The following is an 18519-nucleotide window of genomic DNA, read 5'->3' as shown; positions in this document are numbered from 1 at the left end:
AAATATACTACGGACAGACGGACGCCAAAGTGAAACTATAAGGCTTTCGGCCATGGGCCACGAAACCCTAAAAAGCAATTAAAAATCCAACAAATATTTGAGCACGTGGAAACATAACCTATAATTTACTGATATTATTGCTTACCTTCAAAATGCGGTATGTATTCCTCGAATCCATCTTTTTTAAAAAATTGAAAGCACTCAGCTTCCATGTTGTTTATATCCAACCCGAACCACTTAGAGCCAATTTTAAATAATTTAATTTATGCCAAAATTGCTTTTTTTCTTTCAAACACGCTTTTAGGACGGGAAATAGAATGACGCAATATGTGACCAGCTGACCGAGTCTGATTACCGCGCTAACGCGTACATCTATTTAGATCAACGAGCGTAACCATTTAAAAATGGATAGGAGATCCAAACTAGTAAAATCCATAGCGGTATTGAAAACACAACCAAACACATGGTTGGTACATCCATATAAAATTTACAAATATTATATGGTTCCCACAACCATTTTTTTTTGTAAATTCTTCCATACTTGAAGTTGCGCCAGCCATATGAATGGATACCCCAACAATATTATGAATAACAATATTTTTATGGTTATGATATCCATTCATTTTTTTTCCGTGCATATATTATTCTAGATTTTGCTAAGAGTCAAAAACATTAGTACGAAAGTAAGAAAATTGCATAATTCTTTCTTCAAATCTCTAACTTTTACCTAACTTAAAATATCTTACTTTAAAGTCAGCAACAAATTTCCACTCCTCGCACATCAAGCGTATCACCAATTTCTACCGGTAGTGTGGTAACTAAATTTTACCTAGATTGTTTATCTATTTCAATTACAGACATACGTATAATAATATAATAAATAAATATAATAAATAAATATAATAGGGATCTAAAGAACTGTGATTCGCATTGTGGTGTTATAATTTTTAACTAATTTTATTTTTGAGATATTCATAAGCAAAGTGTGAAAGCAATAATCTCCCTCTATTTTATTATACAAATATATTTTATTAAAATATATCTAATTAAATAAATTTTCAAACAATCAAGGTTTAAAATTAAAAGTAGTTTATAATTATTTTTATTCTTGAAGTGTATCTCCTACAACATAATTATTTATAATAATTTTCAGATTGATAAACAGAGATACAACATAAGGTTTGTTTTTGTTGCCACGAGAGTGTACACTTTCTACACCACCTCAAGAGCAGGTATAGAAAGTGTCACAGGGTTGCTACGGTTTCGTAATTTCAAAATTCCCTGACATTTCCAGGTTTTCCAGCCCATTTTTCTTAAAATTCCCTGACCAAATATAAAATTTTTATATTAAAGTTTTAGCTTAGGGGAGATTCGGGTAGCCTTGGACACTTAAGCTTTTTTGTGAATAAATTCTATAAATAATTTAAAAATATTTATTTAATTAGTTTATAGGAAAGACAATGTATCTATTAAACCATAAAAATAATTTAATCATAAAATAAATATATTCATTGAGAAAAAAATAATAACAAATATGTGTAGAGAAACACTAACCTTCAAAATTTTGTCGGCTTAAATAATTAACATTAATATATGTATACTATATGTATGCAAAAAAAATTAAATTAAATTGACAATAAAACATTTAAATGGTTATTAATTAACAAATTTGTTCTGTGCCTAAATTGTAAAATTAGTTATTGGAGGTTTTTTTAAATTGGAGATGAGGCAAATGAATTACATTCAATAGTTATATTTTGTTTAAAATCTTTGGAAACAGCATAGAGTAGGTCTGAACTTAAAAATATTAATACAAAATTGAATATCACTTTGTCATATACCTAATCAGTTCTAGTATGTTAAAATTAGAGTCCACAGTGAGACAGTTCAACTTTTATAACAAAAATATATACTCTACTTTAACTAGATAAAGTAATGACCACTTTATAATCTGATAAAATATTTTAAAAAACATTAATAAATAAAATTAATTATTCAGTTATTATAAAAATAAAGAATCTTTCAGACCGAATAGTATCAATAGAAAAGAATGGTAGTATTGTGAACTTGGTTATTTAAAATTTTCGCGATTCAAACTCGAAAAATTAATTTTCGAAACAATATTTTATAAAATTCCCTGACATTTCCAGGTTTTCCCTGACTGAGAAAAAATTCCCTGACAATTCCAGGTTTTCCAGTACCGTAGCAACCCTGTGTCATGAAAATACACTGATTCGGTGACGTCACATCCGTTAAATAAACGGCGTAGTGTAGCTTAGAGTGGAAAAGTGGAGATGGTGTAGGCAATGAGACCAAACCTATTATCATTAAATAACTCTCTACCAAATTTTTCATTCGATATAGATGCGACTAGACCGTTTGGTTAGCGGAACTAAATTTTCTTTGAATCGTTTTGTTCAGTCTACTACATCTTTTGTTTCGCAAAACTACATTATTGTTTTTAATCAATCAAAAAATTGTGTTAAATGAAATTATTTTTGTTTTCTCTACTAAATTATTTTTGGGCTCACCCTTTTCGCTTTATATAATCTACCTATGTCTACTTAAATTAATTTCTATTGCAGAGAAAACCTATATGGGCATATCTCTAGAACTTTTAAACTTTGAGATTTTAGAAAAATTAATTTTTTTTCAGGGCACATTCGTGAAACAAATTTTATTTTCTTCAGTATTGATCAAATACTATAAAAAAATTTGCGTAACTCATTTTTACACATTGTTACGCAGCACAGTGGGCCTTATTGCAAAAAACCTGCCCAAAATCTCTAGATGTGTTTAAAACTGACTGAAATTTGTTACTCGCGGATTTTTTTGGTCGCTGATTACAAATCCGACGTTAGTTTTTCAAAATTCAAAATGGCGGATCCAATATGGCGGTCGACTTTTAAAAACAAGTAGGGGGTCCTTTATGTTTATTTCATAAACATTATGCTTCCTCATTGTGTGAAGCAAAAAATTCGCTTCCTCGTGAAGGAAGCAATGAATTTGTCCAATTCAATTGATGGATTTAAAAACTTTCGAATTAAAAATGTTTTAAATTAATTAAATTTTTTGAAAAATAAAGAAAATTTTAATTAATTTTGAGTGTAACATAAACTTTATATATACGAATCGATTCGTTTTAATGCAAGGAATACAATTATTTTATTCATCAACTTGAATTTAAAAAAAGCACAAAATTTTTTAGCTAAAATATGAATTTTCGATTTTTCAATTTTTATTAATTCTCAAATTTTAAATCAAATCTATACTTTATATATACCAACCAATTCGTTTCAATGCAGGGAATAAAATTATTTCATATATAAACATGAATTTAAATAAACACATCATTTTTTAGCTAAAATGAGAATTTTTGATTTTTTAACTTTCTTTAATTCTTTAAATTTCAATCAAATCTATACTTTATATATATATCAATCGATTCATCTTGACATAAAGAAGACGATTATATTATATATTACCTTAAATTGTTCGATTTAAAAATTTTTTCAATTAAAAAAAATTTTTTGGAAAAAAGACGATAAAATTTTTTTTTTGGGTATTTTTAAAAATCCTCTCGTCATTTTTGAGAGATTAATGTGTTAAATAAGCCTACCAAATTTTATCCAAATCCATTAAAACCTGTTAAAGATATCGTGTTCACAAAAACGATCCACACACACACATACACACACACACACATACACACACACATACATACATCCGGACAATTGATCAGGATCTCATATAACATGTTTCTATATAGAGGAAAATTTGTTTTCACCATTTTTAAAAAGTTTATAAACGAAAGGACTACATAGCTTCCTCCACGAGGAAGCAAAATTGATCAAATTTGTCTGAAATTTGTTATTTTTGGGGTTTTTTGGGTCGCTACTACTTTTTGTTACCTTTAAAATGATTTAATGCTACAGTTTCGAAAATTTTATGTCCTATGGCTTATTAAGTCATAAGTAAATGTAGTTTATAACAATTTTTGAATTTTTTAAAATTTAATTTTTTAAAAACTTTTTAAAAAATTTTGTTTGCAATTTTGGATTCACCATTTTGAATTTTGAAAAATTAAGTTCAGATTCGTAATCAGCGACCCCATAAACCCCCGAGTAACAAATTTTAGGCCAATGGGGGTTTTTTGGGTCGCTACTACTTTTTGTTACCTTTAAAATGATTTAATGCTACAGTTTCGAAAATTTTATGTCCTATGGCTTATTAAGTCATAAGTAAATGTAGTTTATAACAATTTTTGAATTTTTTAAAATTTAATTTTTTAAAAATTTTTTAAAAAATTTTGTTTGCAATTTTGGATTCACCATTTTGAATTTTGAAAAATTAAATTCAGATTCGTAATCAGCGACCCCATAAACCCCCGAGTAACAAATTTTAGGCCAATGGGATCAATTTTGTAAAAAGTCATCCGCCATATTGAATCCGCCATTTTGAATTTTGTAAAACTAAGTTCAGATTCGTAGTCAGCGATGCAAAAAACCCCCGAGTAACGAATTTCAGGCCAATTGGATCAATTTTTTTAAAAGTCATCCGCCATATTGGATTCGCCATTTTGAATTTTGGAAAATTTAAAATTCAGATTAGTAGTCGCAGCGACCCCAAAAACCTTCGAGTGAGAAATATCAGTCAGATTTAAACACATCTATTTATATCACATCTATCATTAGTTAATACTTACTTTTCTTCACAAACTATGCGTCGGACAGTTTAGGTTTATATTAATTATTAATTATACAGTTTTAATGAAGTGTGCAAAGGTTAACGATTTTTCTGTATACTTTTATAATGCATGAGAAGAGATTACAATGAGTTGGGAGCATTTAGAAGCAAAATTCAAAATGTGCTTTTCAAATATGAGGGGCTGATAGTAAAAATGGTTTAAAATAACATTAGGAGCAAAAGTGGGATAAGTGACTTGGGAGCAAAAACGGGTTAAAATGATTCGTTTAATTTATTGATAAATTCATTATATTATCGATTAAAAAATATTAACAATAGGAAAAAATGCATATTTTATTATAATTAATATTTTTTAATCGATAATATAATGAATTTATCAATAAATTACACGAATCATTTTAACCCGTTTTTGCTCCCAAGTCACTTATCCCACTTTTGCTCCCAATGTTATTTTAAACCATTTTTACTATCAGCCCCTCATATGTGGTTTTTTTATGTGAGTTACGTTTTAAAATTTAATGTTTGAAGTCATTGCATTCTTTGTGTAAAGGAGGCACACATTCCTGTATAACTGCTAACATGTAGAAATTTTGAAAAAGTTGTCTCGCAAGTTTGAAGCTACATAGTTTTTATTCAATTTGAGGCACATCATTGTTTCATGGATTTTTTAGTTCTTTACACTCCCACCTACTTCTATTGCAAGCCACAAGACACACAATGTTTCGTTAAAAAAGTTACAGTCGATAAACTAAAAAAAACAGTCAATATCACACACTAGAAACTGTCGATTTCACCACTTTAACTTACGTTCGTCATTTCCTACAGAATTAAAAAAATTATATAACGCATGATACATTTAAAAAGTCCTATAATTGGTCAAATTATGGTATTGAAAAATTATTAAAAAAATTCTTAAGGTATCATAATGAGCGATAACATAAAGTTTAAAAGTTCTAGAGATATGACCATATATATAATCTACAATAACAGCAAACATAAAGAATTGATTGAATTTTATTTGGAGGATAATTAATTTTTCCTTTTTTCCCTTCGCTTTTATTTGGAATGTCACTGGGAAGTGGTCAGATTCTTATCTCGTCATTATCTCCATTTTATTGAAGATGCTGTCTCCTTCCTCTTGCAATTCGATTAAATAATCCAAAACAGAGCCCCCGTTTTCGCCGACGTGTGCCCATTTACCTTCCATGTCTCCTTTCATTCTCCCGTTCAATATGTTCAGTCCAAATTCGTCACAAAATTTTGTTAGTTTGATTCCTTCCGAGTTAAGATTTTTATCCTCTGATGATCTTGTTTTACAATAATTCCTAGCTAGATCATCTTTATCACAGTCGTGTTCTCCCTGAAATTCTCCTATCCTTGCGTTCCAGTCCCCTAGCATTATTACACCCTCTTCCTTAGCCTGAAAACTTTCAATTATTCCTCTGAGTTCATTGTACGTTTTAGTTACACTTACATTGTTATAAATTATTATAATATTTGTTCTTCTTCCCATTTCCCCTATCACATCGGAGCATAAAATAAAACCATATTCCCACTCTTTCACCGTAACTTTCAAGTTACTAGTTATTTTAATCCCTACTAACTGACCACTTTTGGCTCTTCCTATTTTGTTGACTCTAATCGCTGCTTTGGTTTCCCAATTATAATTCTTATCCAGTTTGTCCATAAAAATCGTTTCCTTGTCTTTCTCAACCCATGTCTCTAGAATCACAATAATTTCAAATTTTGATAAAAAATCCCCCACTTGTTCTATTTTCTTACCACCTGCTAGATTCCATACTACCCCGTTGATCGACCTTATTTCGCGTCCCTCGAAAAAAATACAACTCCTCTGGGCCATTTTCCTTATTCCACACAAATTCTTTCTCGCCAATGATCCATCTCATGTACTTTAAGCTAGTTTGCTCTCCTCCGTCATTGCTATTTTTTACTTGCTCTTCGATCCAGGATTGCACATTTTTTCTCTGTTTGTAAAGTCATCTTCAATCCTAATTGCCGTGCCTCTCAGCTTGAATTTGTTTCGCATTAAATTTCTTTTTGTAAACCACGAGTCTAATTTGATCAGTGCCCCTCCTGCTATTTGTTTCATATTTTTTATCCCAATTTCCACTCCCGTGAAATCAAAAAGCGTTTCCACAATTTCTCTTCTGACACCTTTTCCTCTTGATCTGAAACCTCTTACTACTATTGAGTTTTTTCTTCTCTGTCTTTCCTCCATTTCCCATCTAATCTCGTTTTTATTTAACACTTCCGGTTGTCTGATCGTTGACTGGTCGTCCAATCTTGCATTTTCTTCTTGAGAATGAATCCTAGAGATTTCTTCGTCCTGTTCGTCTGTCCTATTTATCGGTCGATTTTCGTCCTGTAGTTCCCGATTTCTGTTGTAATGATCAAAATTAAATTCTTCATATTCCTTTTTCGACTCTTGTATTTTCTTTTCTAAATCAGCGATTTTTTTTGTAAGTTGTTTCAATTCAATCGCACAACCAATTTCTCTTTTTCTCGCTCTGGATACTGCCGTAAGTGCTGCTACATTTCGTAATTCCCTTTCTTCTTCATTTTCTTTTGCGGCTCGAAGGTTTTTAATGTTTTCACTCATTTCAGTTATTTTGGTTGTATTTCGTTTACACATAACCCTTCCATTATTTCCCTAAGTTTTTCTTCACACATACACTCCTTTTGTTGGACCACTCTTTCACTTTTTTCTGTACTTTCATTCATTTGTGTTTCTGTTAATTCCCTCCCATTTCCCTCGTCAATTTCTGCGTTTCTCGATGCCTACACTTTGTCCTGAATCTTCTCGACTCCTTTAACATCATTATTATTTTGTTCCTCCCGTGGTGAGTATATCACTTTATTAGTTTTCTTAAACGCTTCAGTCCCCAAATTCTCCCAATTTGAGTCATCTGGATTACCCCCCAGGAATTCTAACATTTTTTGCGCACTTTTTTTTGTTTTTCCTTTTCATCTTTTCTTCGCCTACGCACTTTTTTCTTTATAACCTCCACACTTTGTTTATCATTCCCTTTGTTATTGTTGTCATCTGACAGCTGATCCGTTCCGCTCTCTTGTCTCGGTGGTGACATCTGTTGTCCACTGTCTTCACTCATAGCCGAATTATCACGTCGAACGATATATCTATATATATGAATTGACCCTTACCTCAAATTTACGCGTCTTTTTAGGGTTCCGTACTCGGTTCGGAACCCTATTAATATCGGTTTTTTTTTAAATCGTGTACCCCCCCCCCTAGCGGCCACATAAATTTATCTAGAGGGCTGAAAATTAGTACACATATGTATTTTCGCGTGTAGATTACAGGAAAATTATAGCGAACTTGATTGGAATTGATTAACATAGCGTTGTCAAGGAAAAACCATGAATTTTTACGAAAAATGCCTAAAAATGACTATGTACCCCCCCCCCTAGCGGCCACATCTTTTGACATAAAGAGCTCAAATTTGACACACTTACGTATTTTTACGTGAAAATTACAGGAAAATTATAGCGAACTTGATTCTGATCAATTTACATAGCGTTGTCAAGGAAAAATCAAAAATTTCGAAAAAAATAATTTATTCTCCCTAGCGCACACAATATTCAACCCAGACAGATCATATTTAGTATACAAATGTATTTTTACGGGAAAAATACAGGGGAAAAAAAGCGGTCACGAATAGAGTTGATGATTAACTTTTTATCAAGTTTTTCAAGAAAAAATGACAATTTTAGGAAAAAAATGTATTTTTCCACCAAAAACGAACAAAATTTTATTTAAAGGAAATTAAATTTATATATTTTAACGTATTTTTACGTGTAGATTACAAAAAAAATATAGCGAGCATGATTGGAGTTGATTATCATAGCGTTGTCAAGGAAAAACCATGAATTTTTACGAAAAATACCTAAAAATGAGTATGTACCCCCCCCCCTAGCGGCCACATCTTTTGACATAAAGAGCTCAAATTTGACACACTTACGTATTTTTACGTGAAAATTACAGGAAAATTATAGCGAACTTGATTCGGAATAATTTACATAGCGTTGTCAAGGAAAAATCAAAAATTTCGAAAAAAATTATTTATTCTCCCTAGCGCACACAATATTCAATCCAGACTGTTCATACTTGCTGTAAAACTCAATTTTTGCGTGAAAAATACAGGGAAAAAATGTAAGCGCGATTGGAGTTGATGATCAATTTTTATCAAATTTTTGAAGAAAAATGATAAATTTCAGAAAAAAATGTATTTTTCCGCAAAAAACGAAAAAAGTTTTTCTACAGTGATTCAAATTTATATATTTTGACGTATTTTTACGTGTAGATTACAAAAAAAATATAGCGAGGATGATTGGAGTTGATTTTTCAGGAATTAATAAACAAATTTTATTTTTTAGATAACTTTCGATTTTTCCTTGACAAGCAGCTACTAGCCTTATATCAATATCTTAAGTTTTATCTCTTTTTGACTTAGAAAGATAAAATTTAATATTCAATATATTTTTAAAATGTAAATACAATAAAAATATTGCGAGTTGAAATAAAATTATGTTTCTTATATTTTTTTAGTAAAATATTTTTTAAAAATAAAATCGGACAAGTGCGAGTTACACTCGCACTGAAATCGAGGGTTCCGTACTCGAAGCGAACTTATTTGGTATAAAAACAAATGTTTAAAAAATATGTGTTGTATGACAACTAATATAAGTGATACAAAAAGGAACAATTTTGTAAAATTCAAGAAAATTGTTCCTTTTTGTATCACTTATATTAGATGTCATACAACACATATTTTTTAAACATTTGTTTTTATACCAAATAAGTTCGCTTCGAGTACGGAACCCTCGATTTCAGTGCGAGTGTAACTCGCACTTGTCCGATTTTTTTATTTTATCCACTTTCCTCGCTAAAAAGTCCACTTCCAAGTTTTGTTTTCCACTCCATCCACTTCTGGATTTTTCCCTAACCAATGCACTCCACTTTTATTATTACCCCTAGTTTTTAATTCAAATAATAAGATTATTTTCGCGACTCGAATTTCATAGCACTCACACGCATTCCGCAACACTCGCATTTTCTCAACCTCCGATTTTTTTTAGTATTAAAAATCATTAAATCAAATCTTTTTACATACCTAGTTTTATTCTCATTATGTAGTGTTGAAAAAATTATAATCGATTACTTTTATACTAGATCTTGTTATTTATATTTAATGTAACAAAATAAAATATGTGTATCAACTTTCAGCTTCTTAACTTCAAAATTAGAAAAGTTAAGATGGGGGGAACACGCTGTTTTCAGAAATGTCGAGTTTTTGGAATATAACTATATTAAATTCAAATCCAATCGGGTTCGCTATAATTTTCCTTTAATCTACTCACGAAAATACGTATGTATACCGAGTTTGAACCTTTTAGCTCCAAAACTGTAAAAGTTAAGGGAGGGACACGTTTCTTTCCGATATTTCGAGTTTTTAGAATATAACTATATTCAATTCAATTCCAATCGGATTCGTTGTAATTTTGGTTTAATATACTCGCAAAAATACGTACACGGAGAGAAATTTCTTCCTGTTTTTGTACGAAAACAACTTACTAATTTAGTAAAAGAACTGCTGCGGCGTTAATAGCATAAAATTTATACCAAAACTACTCTTGGGCATACTAAAATAGTTCGAGTTGTTCTCGAGGCATAAAGTGTCGTTGATTCTTCTATATTCGTAACAACTTTATGGCTCTATTTCACGAATGACGAGTGAATATAGTTCCCCTCTCTGCAGTGCGAGATTCGTTCAAGGCACAAACGAATATCGCATCAACGTTGAGCGAGTAACTTACAAGCTGTATAGTAAGCGAATTTACTGTTTTAAGGTTAGAAGAATACATGACCTTGTAAATTTACAATATTTTTTTACAGTATATGTTTACAGTATATGTACTTTAGCTACAATAAAGTAAATATCAATATGAAATTATAAATTTATATATAAAAATAATAATATACAATAATAATTGAAATCAATCAACAATCCTAATCTCTACGCGGTAAATTTTAAGCAAAACATTTGAACCTAAATGTTGTTTTTCACATTCAAAAATAAAACTAAAAAGCTAAAGAAAAATTTCTAATATATAAATAATGAAATATATTAATTAACTATCAATGTTGCAGTAAAATAAATACATATAATTTTTCAATAAAAATATTTTCCTTTCCAAAAAAATTACATTCTTCTTTTTATGTGTATATTTTCTGAAAATTTAGAATTTTAGCGTTTTTTAATATACTGCTTTATTATTATTAGTTATTTTTTAATTTAAAGAATAGGTAATTATTTAAATTTATATATATTTTTTTGATGTAAGAAATTTATTACTTTATAAACAATTTTTAATTATATGTATAATATTTATAGGTCTACACTGGACACAGACGACTAATTGAAATATCGCTCCACGTTGACACTATATTAGTATGTCCCTTGAACGAATCTCGCACGGCAGAAAGGGGAACTATATTCACTCGCCATTCATGAAATAGAGCCATAAAGTTGCTACTAATAACGTTAATACCGTGATCTTTTAACGCTTGGGAATTTTCGGAACTATTTTAGGATAACTTTAAGCGTTTTTGTTAAGAAAATGGACCTACCAAAATCGCTAGTATAGTATAACTCCTTGTAAGATTTCGAATAGAATCTCATATAAGAAACCATATCCGATCTTATACAGGTTCTCATGTGGGAATTAACAGTAGGGAGCTTATTTTATACATTCTATACATTATGGCCCGTACTAGAATTACGCAATTTTAATTATAACTTTCTTTATTTTTAACATTTTGTCAATAAAGAAAGAGACAATTTTTTAAATCTTTTTGCTTATAAGTCCGCAATTTTTAATTAATTAACAAAAATGTTTTATTCTAGTACGGGCCACAGCCATGCTTGCGTAGAATAAGCTGTAAAAAAATTGGAGCAATTGGTAAGAAAGATTTTTGAAAATCACTTGCATCACACGGAGAAAAATAGATAGCTATATTAGCTAAAATGAAGTTTCCTTAGCTACCTCCAATTGCTATTATATAGATAGAAATTAATGTTAGCTTATACAGCTAATAATAATTAGCTTCCATGGCTATCCTTTTTTTGCTATGGCAGTTAAATACACGGTGCTACAAAAAAATTTTTTTAAATATACTTCTTATGAAACCTATTAGAGGTTGTAGGTCACAAAAAACTAAGAAGAATGGTGTATATAAAATTCTCCAAACACCCCTAAATTTTCATTTTAGAGCCAGAAAACCATTTTTACGTATGTTTATGCATAAAAACCTTTGTATCTTTCTTATTTCTGCACCGATTTCAAAATTTTTTTTTCATTTTGAAGCTGAGAAATAGAGCTTTTTAGCCCATATTTGATATTTTTGTTTAAATTAATATTTATATGAGAAAAATTACAAAAATGTTTAGAAGTTGTCATTTTTCTCGCTATTTTTCAACTTTAACTGATGTTTTCATCGTTAATTTTAATTTAAACATTTTTTCACTTCTAGCGCTATTAAATTCTGCATCCAACGAGCCCTATTTGAATAGATTTTGTAAAAAATTAACTGAATTATTGTAGTTTTTCCCTTTACAGGTCTAGTAGCTGATTCAAGAACATTATAGTTTTCTTTTCTTTTTCATTCTTAATTGTTTATGTATAGTATTTGTTAAGTTCTGACAGTTTTTATTTCATGTTGGTCATGCTAACAATAAGTTTTTTCAACAAATATTAATTTTACAAATGAACTGTAAACAAACACGATTGGATAAAAATACTCCAAGTTATGAAGGTTTTACTAATTTTTATTTTTTATTATTTTATTTTTTTTTAATTATCTTCTTGTACATGTTCATTTATGTCTTCGTTTAATAAAAATGAAAAACCTTATAGACTGCGCAGTAGCTTTTTCTTACAACTTTACAGCTGTGCAATAATTCTTAGCATTCATAAGTTTTAATGGTTCTAAATTAATAAAATTTCAAATTTTTTTTAAAAAAAGTTTTTTTTGAAATGAAATTGTACAAGGACATGAACGGTTTCATGTGTGAGTACATGTACATGAACCTGCAGAAGAATATGTAGAAGAACATGTACATTTTCTTGTATACTAATATTAAATGTTTTTTGTTGTACAAGACCTGTAAAGAGAAAAACTACAATAATACAGTTAATTTTTTACAAAATCTATTCAAATAGGGCTCGTTGTATGCAGAATTTAATACGCTTTAATAGCGCTAGAAGTAAAAAAATGTTTAAATTAAAATTAACGATGAAAACATCAGTTAAAGTTGAAAAATTGCGAGAAAAATGACAACTTCTGAACATTTTTGTAATTTTTCTCATATAAATATTAATTTAAACAAAAATATCAAATACGGGCTAAAAAGCTCTGCATCGTCAAAATTAAAAGAATGATTATATTCATTTGTATGTTTATTCACTACGGTGTCGAGGTTTTTATTTCTATGTTCACTAATTCTTTTTTTTAAAGTACGTTTCGATAATTCACCAATATACGTGGCTCAGCAGTTATTACAATTGAATGTATAAACAATATTAGTCCTATCAAACTTTCTCGTCAAGTCCTTACCAAATTTTATTACAGAACTTAAGCTTTTTTCCACAATAAGAATTGATAATAAATTATATTTTTTTAAAATATTAGATAGTTGATAATAAATATTATTGAAAGGAATACAGACTTTGGGTAGATGTTGATAAATATTAACGACGTTATTTGTTTGTTTTTATTTATTGTTTTTTCAATTAATGAATGTTTTCGGTTTTTAATATTTTTTGTATAAATTCTAAGGGATAATCATTGTTCTGCAAAATTTTGTAAATTCGTTTAATATTTTCGTTATGAAAGGACTTATGAGACAATAATATAGCCCTATCATATAAATTGTAAACAATATTCTTCTTTTGTTGTATTGGATGACATGAAAAATAATTTATTAATCTATTACACGAAATGGATTTTTGGTACCAGTTAGTGATAAGTTGGTCATTGTTTTTTATTAATGTCATATCTAAGAAATTTATTTTTTTATTTACTTCTAGTTCATAAGTGAATTTTAAATTAATATTAAAGGAATTAAAAGTGTTAATGAAAAGTTCAACTTGATCTTTATGGACACATAAAAGTGTGTCGTCAACATATCTAAAATAAAATATAGAAACACAATTGAAATTATTTTTTATAATATATATTTTATAATCAAAAATTCCTGAAATAAGCTCCCAAAAACGTCTAAACACCAGACTACCGCAGAGATGGGTAAAAGTGCTTTTCTGGAGGTTTTCTACGTATAATACATAAATGACGTATTATATGTATAATACTGTAGAAAACCAGGTTTTCGATATTGCAGCTGCATCAATGGCAACATAACCTTTTTTTGTTATTTACTTTCTGGTTTATTATTGGTATTTCAAATTTCAAAAAAGTGATCGCTCTATAAAGTGTAAATTATGTAAAACAGTAACCAATGTTAAAGGTGATGATTTTATAGACTTCTTTGTGATGTTAGATGTTTAAACTCACATTCGTTCCTTACTTGAAACAAATGGAGATTATTATAATTATATTATGAATAATAGAGTTCAGGAAAAAAACCAATTTCACGCAATCTACAATGGTAAAATGTACAAAAAATTTGTTCAAAGTTTAAGCGAAGCAGATAAACAGAACTATGCTTCGTGTATATTTAACACTGATGGGGCACCTTTATTCAAGAGTTCGAAATATTCTATTTGGCCGATTTTTTTAAGAGTAAATGAATTACCATTTCAAGTAAGGACAAAGGAATTGATATTAGCTGGACTTTGGTTTGGCAAAGAAAAACCAAATATGAGTGTATTCTTGGAACCATTTGTAGATACTATGAATGAGCTTTCAAAAAAGGGAATTAAATGCATTATAAATGGTATTAATATGTGCATTAAAATCTTCACATTGATTTCCTGTGTCGATTCCGTTGCTCGCGCTCCTGTACAAGGATTTACACAATTTAATGGGAATTTTAGCTGTAACCACTGCCTTCACCCGGGAGTTTGGGTTCAATATAATAATAAAAATCCAAGGTACGGATGTATTAAATTCCCTTTGATGTCAAAAGTTCCAAAAAAAAGAAATGCGTTTACCACGATCAAATATATGATCAGATCTGCCTCGTCAAAAAACCCAATTTTCGGTATCAAATGTCCTTCGCAGTAATGCGTCTATCGCATTACAATATTATTTACGGTTGTGTTGTTGACCCCATGCATTGTTTAGCTGGAATTGGAGATTTGCTTAAGATAATTCCCGCAGCTAAAGGCGTGCATCAACAAATATGCAGACGAATAAGTTTAAAATATAGTTTTTTAACATTAAGAGACCATGTTCTTCCATTTAGTTCCTGCGCTGTAAAAGACTATTGCAGTACAATTGGTACGACAACTGCTCAAAAAACGTTTCAGATTAAAAGTATTCGCTACTTTGGGTTTTCAAAAAAGTTAAGTGTATATTGGTCACAAAAATTAAACTTGCCTGAAGATACTGTTTTCTTTAAAAAAAATCGTAAAAAATGGCTGCTTGTATGTATGGTCAATAAAAAATAATAAGAAATCTGATATGGCGTATGCAGAATTAAAAAATAATTCATATGTAAAATTGATCTCGTTTATACCAGGTCAAAAAAGTCTAAACGAGTATACTATAGTTCAAAATATTACTGCAGCAAATACTTACAATAATGATTGTAGTTTTTTGAAAAGAATTGTACGCATATCAGATGAAGAATCGGTAATATTAACGAATGACATTGCAAAAGTTTGTGTTCAGATGGTTGTGAATAACTTCGAATATTTATGCGCTGTACCTAATCTGCACTATTATTATGATCTCGTTGATTGGATTTTACGTTTTGAGTAGAAAATTTTATTTTCTGCTTTCAGACGAGTTCAATCTAATGTCAAAAAGTTCAAAGTTAATAGTTAATTTATTATACTTAATATTTTCAGGATTCGTCTGAAATATTTCCGAGAACTACGATGGTAGCTGAATACCGGGAACATTTTTAGATCGGTTATTATAAAAGATGAATCATATTTAATTATTAATGAATATTTCTATTGATCAACTTCGATGATACGTTTTGTTAAAAAAATCAGATATCAACATTTATTTAATAATAATTTTTATTTATGAGATAAAATTACCATTTAATAAAATAGTAAATATTATAGATATAAAATGCAATCTTAATGTTTGCTTTACATAATTTTTACTTTTAAAATTAGTTTTACTTGAAATTGGAACAAGTGGCTCATATATGCATGACATTTTGGAATTATAAATAATAACAATCGCAGAGATTCAGGATATCTGGTTGTTTGGATATCGGTATAACAATTACATTAAATGTATTCCGTTTTTCTATTTTTCCATTAATTATTATTATATTGTAGGTAGTTCTTTAAGTCATGTTGAAACACCAAATTTATGTAAATAGCAAATTTAATCACACTTAATATACTTAAACATTTCTATTTTACTACTGTGTAATTAATTTAAATATTATAATAAATTTAAATAATTCAAAATAAATGTATTATGTTGTTTTTATTGTTGTTTCCAATTTTAAAAAGAATGCAAAATAGTATATTCAATTATGATGCAAAAAGTTTTTAAAATATCACCTTAGAAATTATGTAAAATATGCCGAAAACCATGTTGTAAAACATGAAGTAAATGATGTCGTCAAACATATCGTAAACGACAACGTAATCTATATCTTCAGTAATATTATAAACTATAACTACATGTAAACAATGTCGTAAACTATGCCGTAAACCATGTCGTAACCAGTCGTAAATCATGCCGCCAGTTATAGAATAAAACAAAATTATGTCGTAAACGATGTGATAAGTAACATCAATAACTGTGTCGTTTACTATCTCAATTTCCAATATTGAAAACTACGTTAATTTCTACGTAGTTTACATCCATGTTTACGCAACATTATTCGACATAAACTACTATGTCGTTGCTTACGTCAAATTCTATGCTGTTTTCTATTACGTAAACGACGTCGATTTTTTCAATAGGGACAGTACGACGTACCAGTATTAAACTTTTATCGTACGAGTATGTTGTGCTTCTTATTTCAGAAGTAAGACGTACTTGTATAGTACTAGTACTACTGGTATGAAACTAGTATAATACCAGTACTCCGTACTCGTAAATAACGATCTACACTTGGCTATCTGGGTAGCTATTAAATTGAATATTCAAAATTTTCTAAAGGGATTTTCAATAGGAAATCTTGTTAAAACTATAAATTTATGTTTAAGATAAACTATTCTTTTGTAATAATAATATATATTTCAGGTAAATTAAAGGAAATGTTGGTAATTTTACTTGTAGCAGTTATCAGTATACTTTCTTCACATGTAAGACTATTAAAATCAGAAACTTTCGTCAACTCAGAGGAAGTCAATATTGCTGTCGATGATCCTTTACCAAATGTTATTCCTGGTCTGTTATACCCGAGAGAAAGCGAAGCACGAGAGGTTTATAATTTTTTATTATAAAAATATTTTATAAAAAATGCTACTTATTTTATATCACGTCGTTTTTTTAAAACGAAAACTTCTAATACATTAGTATTAAATTCTAAGACTTAATTTTAATCTATGAAATAATAAAACAAAAAATATTAACGTTTTGATAGACTGAAATACATTTTGTTTCAATAATTATAATTTTTATACAAAAGATAAGTATACCTAGATAACAATCGTGCGACGCACGATACACACTTGACCTACGAGTCAGTCAATGCTTGTCATAACGCACGCATATCGCATTCAGGAAGTAATGGCTGTATTAATTCATGTACAGTGAGTAACACTTGGGTTTCAGTCATGCGAGTGGGTTCTCACATCTGTTAAGGTATCATGTGCTTATATAAAATAGCATATTGACATTTGTCAAAGTTGTTTTATACCAATTAGTTTGAATACACAGCATAGGCGGGTCTAGTAATTTCACACAAGTGCAAAAAAATTTGATAAATGTTACTAATTAAAAGTGTTCCAAGATAAAAAAATAAATCAACAAAGAAAATACTAAACCTGTAATTTTTACAACTTTTTTATTTAAGTTTTTTGTTGTTATAAATAATTAAATTATTAAAATGTCAGATTGACTTTAACCAAATTTAAATGGAAGTTTGTGTTTTTTCCACAAAAAGTTATTTGTAGAATTCGCATATATGTCACTGAAACTTTTGTGAAATGCACAAAAAGAATTTCCCAATTAGATAACGGGGGATTCTAAGCCAAGAACACACACTTCACCATGAAAAATACTTGACAAACCAGAATTTTAAGTCCCTATCTCATAAAGAAATTCCGTAATCGTAACTATAGGAAAAAATGTAATTTTTTTAAAATCAAGTTTGAAAAATCAATTTTTGCTGAAAGAACCGTGGTTTTGTCGAAAAAAATATTTTAATATACTATTCGATAGAAAGTTTTGCAATTGTTTGATGTTGGAATTTTTAAGCTGTCTCTTAACGCATACGAAGTAAATTAAAAAAACTGCTTTTTCTTTAAAAATCCACATCTTAAAAACACCTATCGCGATTTAACTCAAATTTTCAGGAAAGATAGTTGAAAGTCCATACTTTTAAATGGTCATAAAATAAAATTGGGTTTTTTGTCTATATTGTTACAAAAAAGTGCGATAAATCAATT

At 29.1% G+C, this 18519-nt stretch overlaps 1 protein-coding gene across 1 annotated transcript in view; it reads left to right on the top strand.

Moving 5' to 3' along the window:
- Positions 1-18519, top strand: part of LOC127288730 (beta-glucuronidase-like) — a 576096-nt gene that overhangs the window by 16084 nt on the left and 541493 nt on the right. The window contains exons 2-3 of the mRNA XM_051316363.1: positions 11655-11709; positions 17150-17331. Coding sequence (XP_051172320.1) covers positions 17164-17331 — 168 coding nt within the window. The 5' untranslated portion in view covers positions 11655-11709; positions 17150-17163. The remainder of the gene's footprint in view (positions 1-11654; positions 11710-17149; positions 17332-18519) is intronic.

This window comes from Leptopilina boulardi, unplaced genomic scaffold (genome assembly GCF_019393585.1).
Source record: "Leptopilina boulardi isolate dan_hultmark-lab unplaced genomic scaffold, ZJU_Lbou_2.1 LbouV2_393, whole genome shotgun sequence".
Lineage (NCBI taxonomy): Eukaryota > Metazoa > Arthropoda > Insecta > Hymenoptera > Figitidae > Leptopilina > Leptopilina boulardi.
This window is presented reverse-complemented; position numbering and strand designations above follow the sequence as displayed.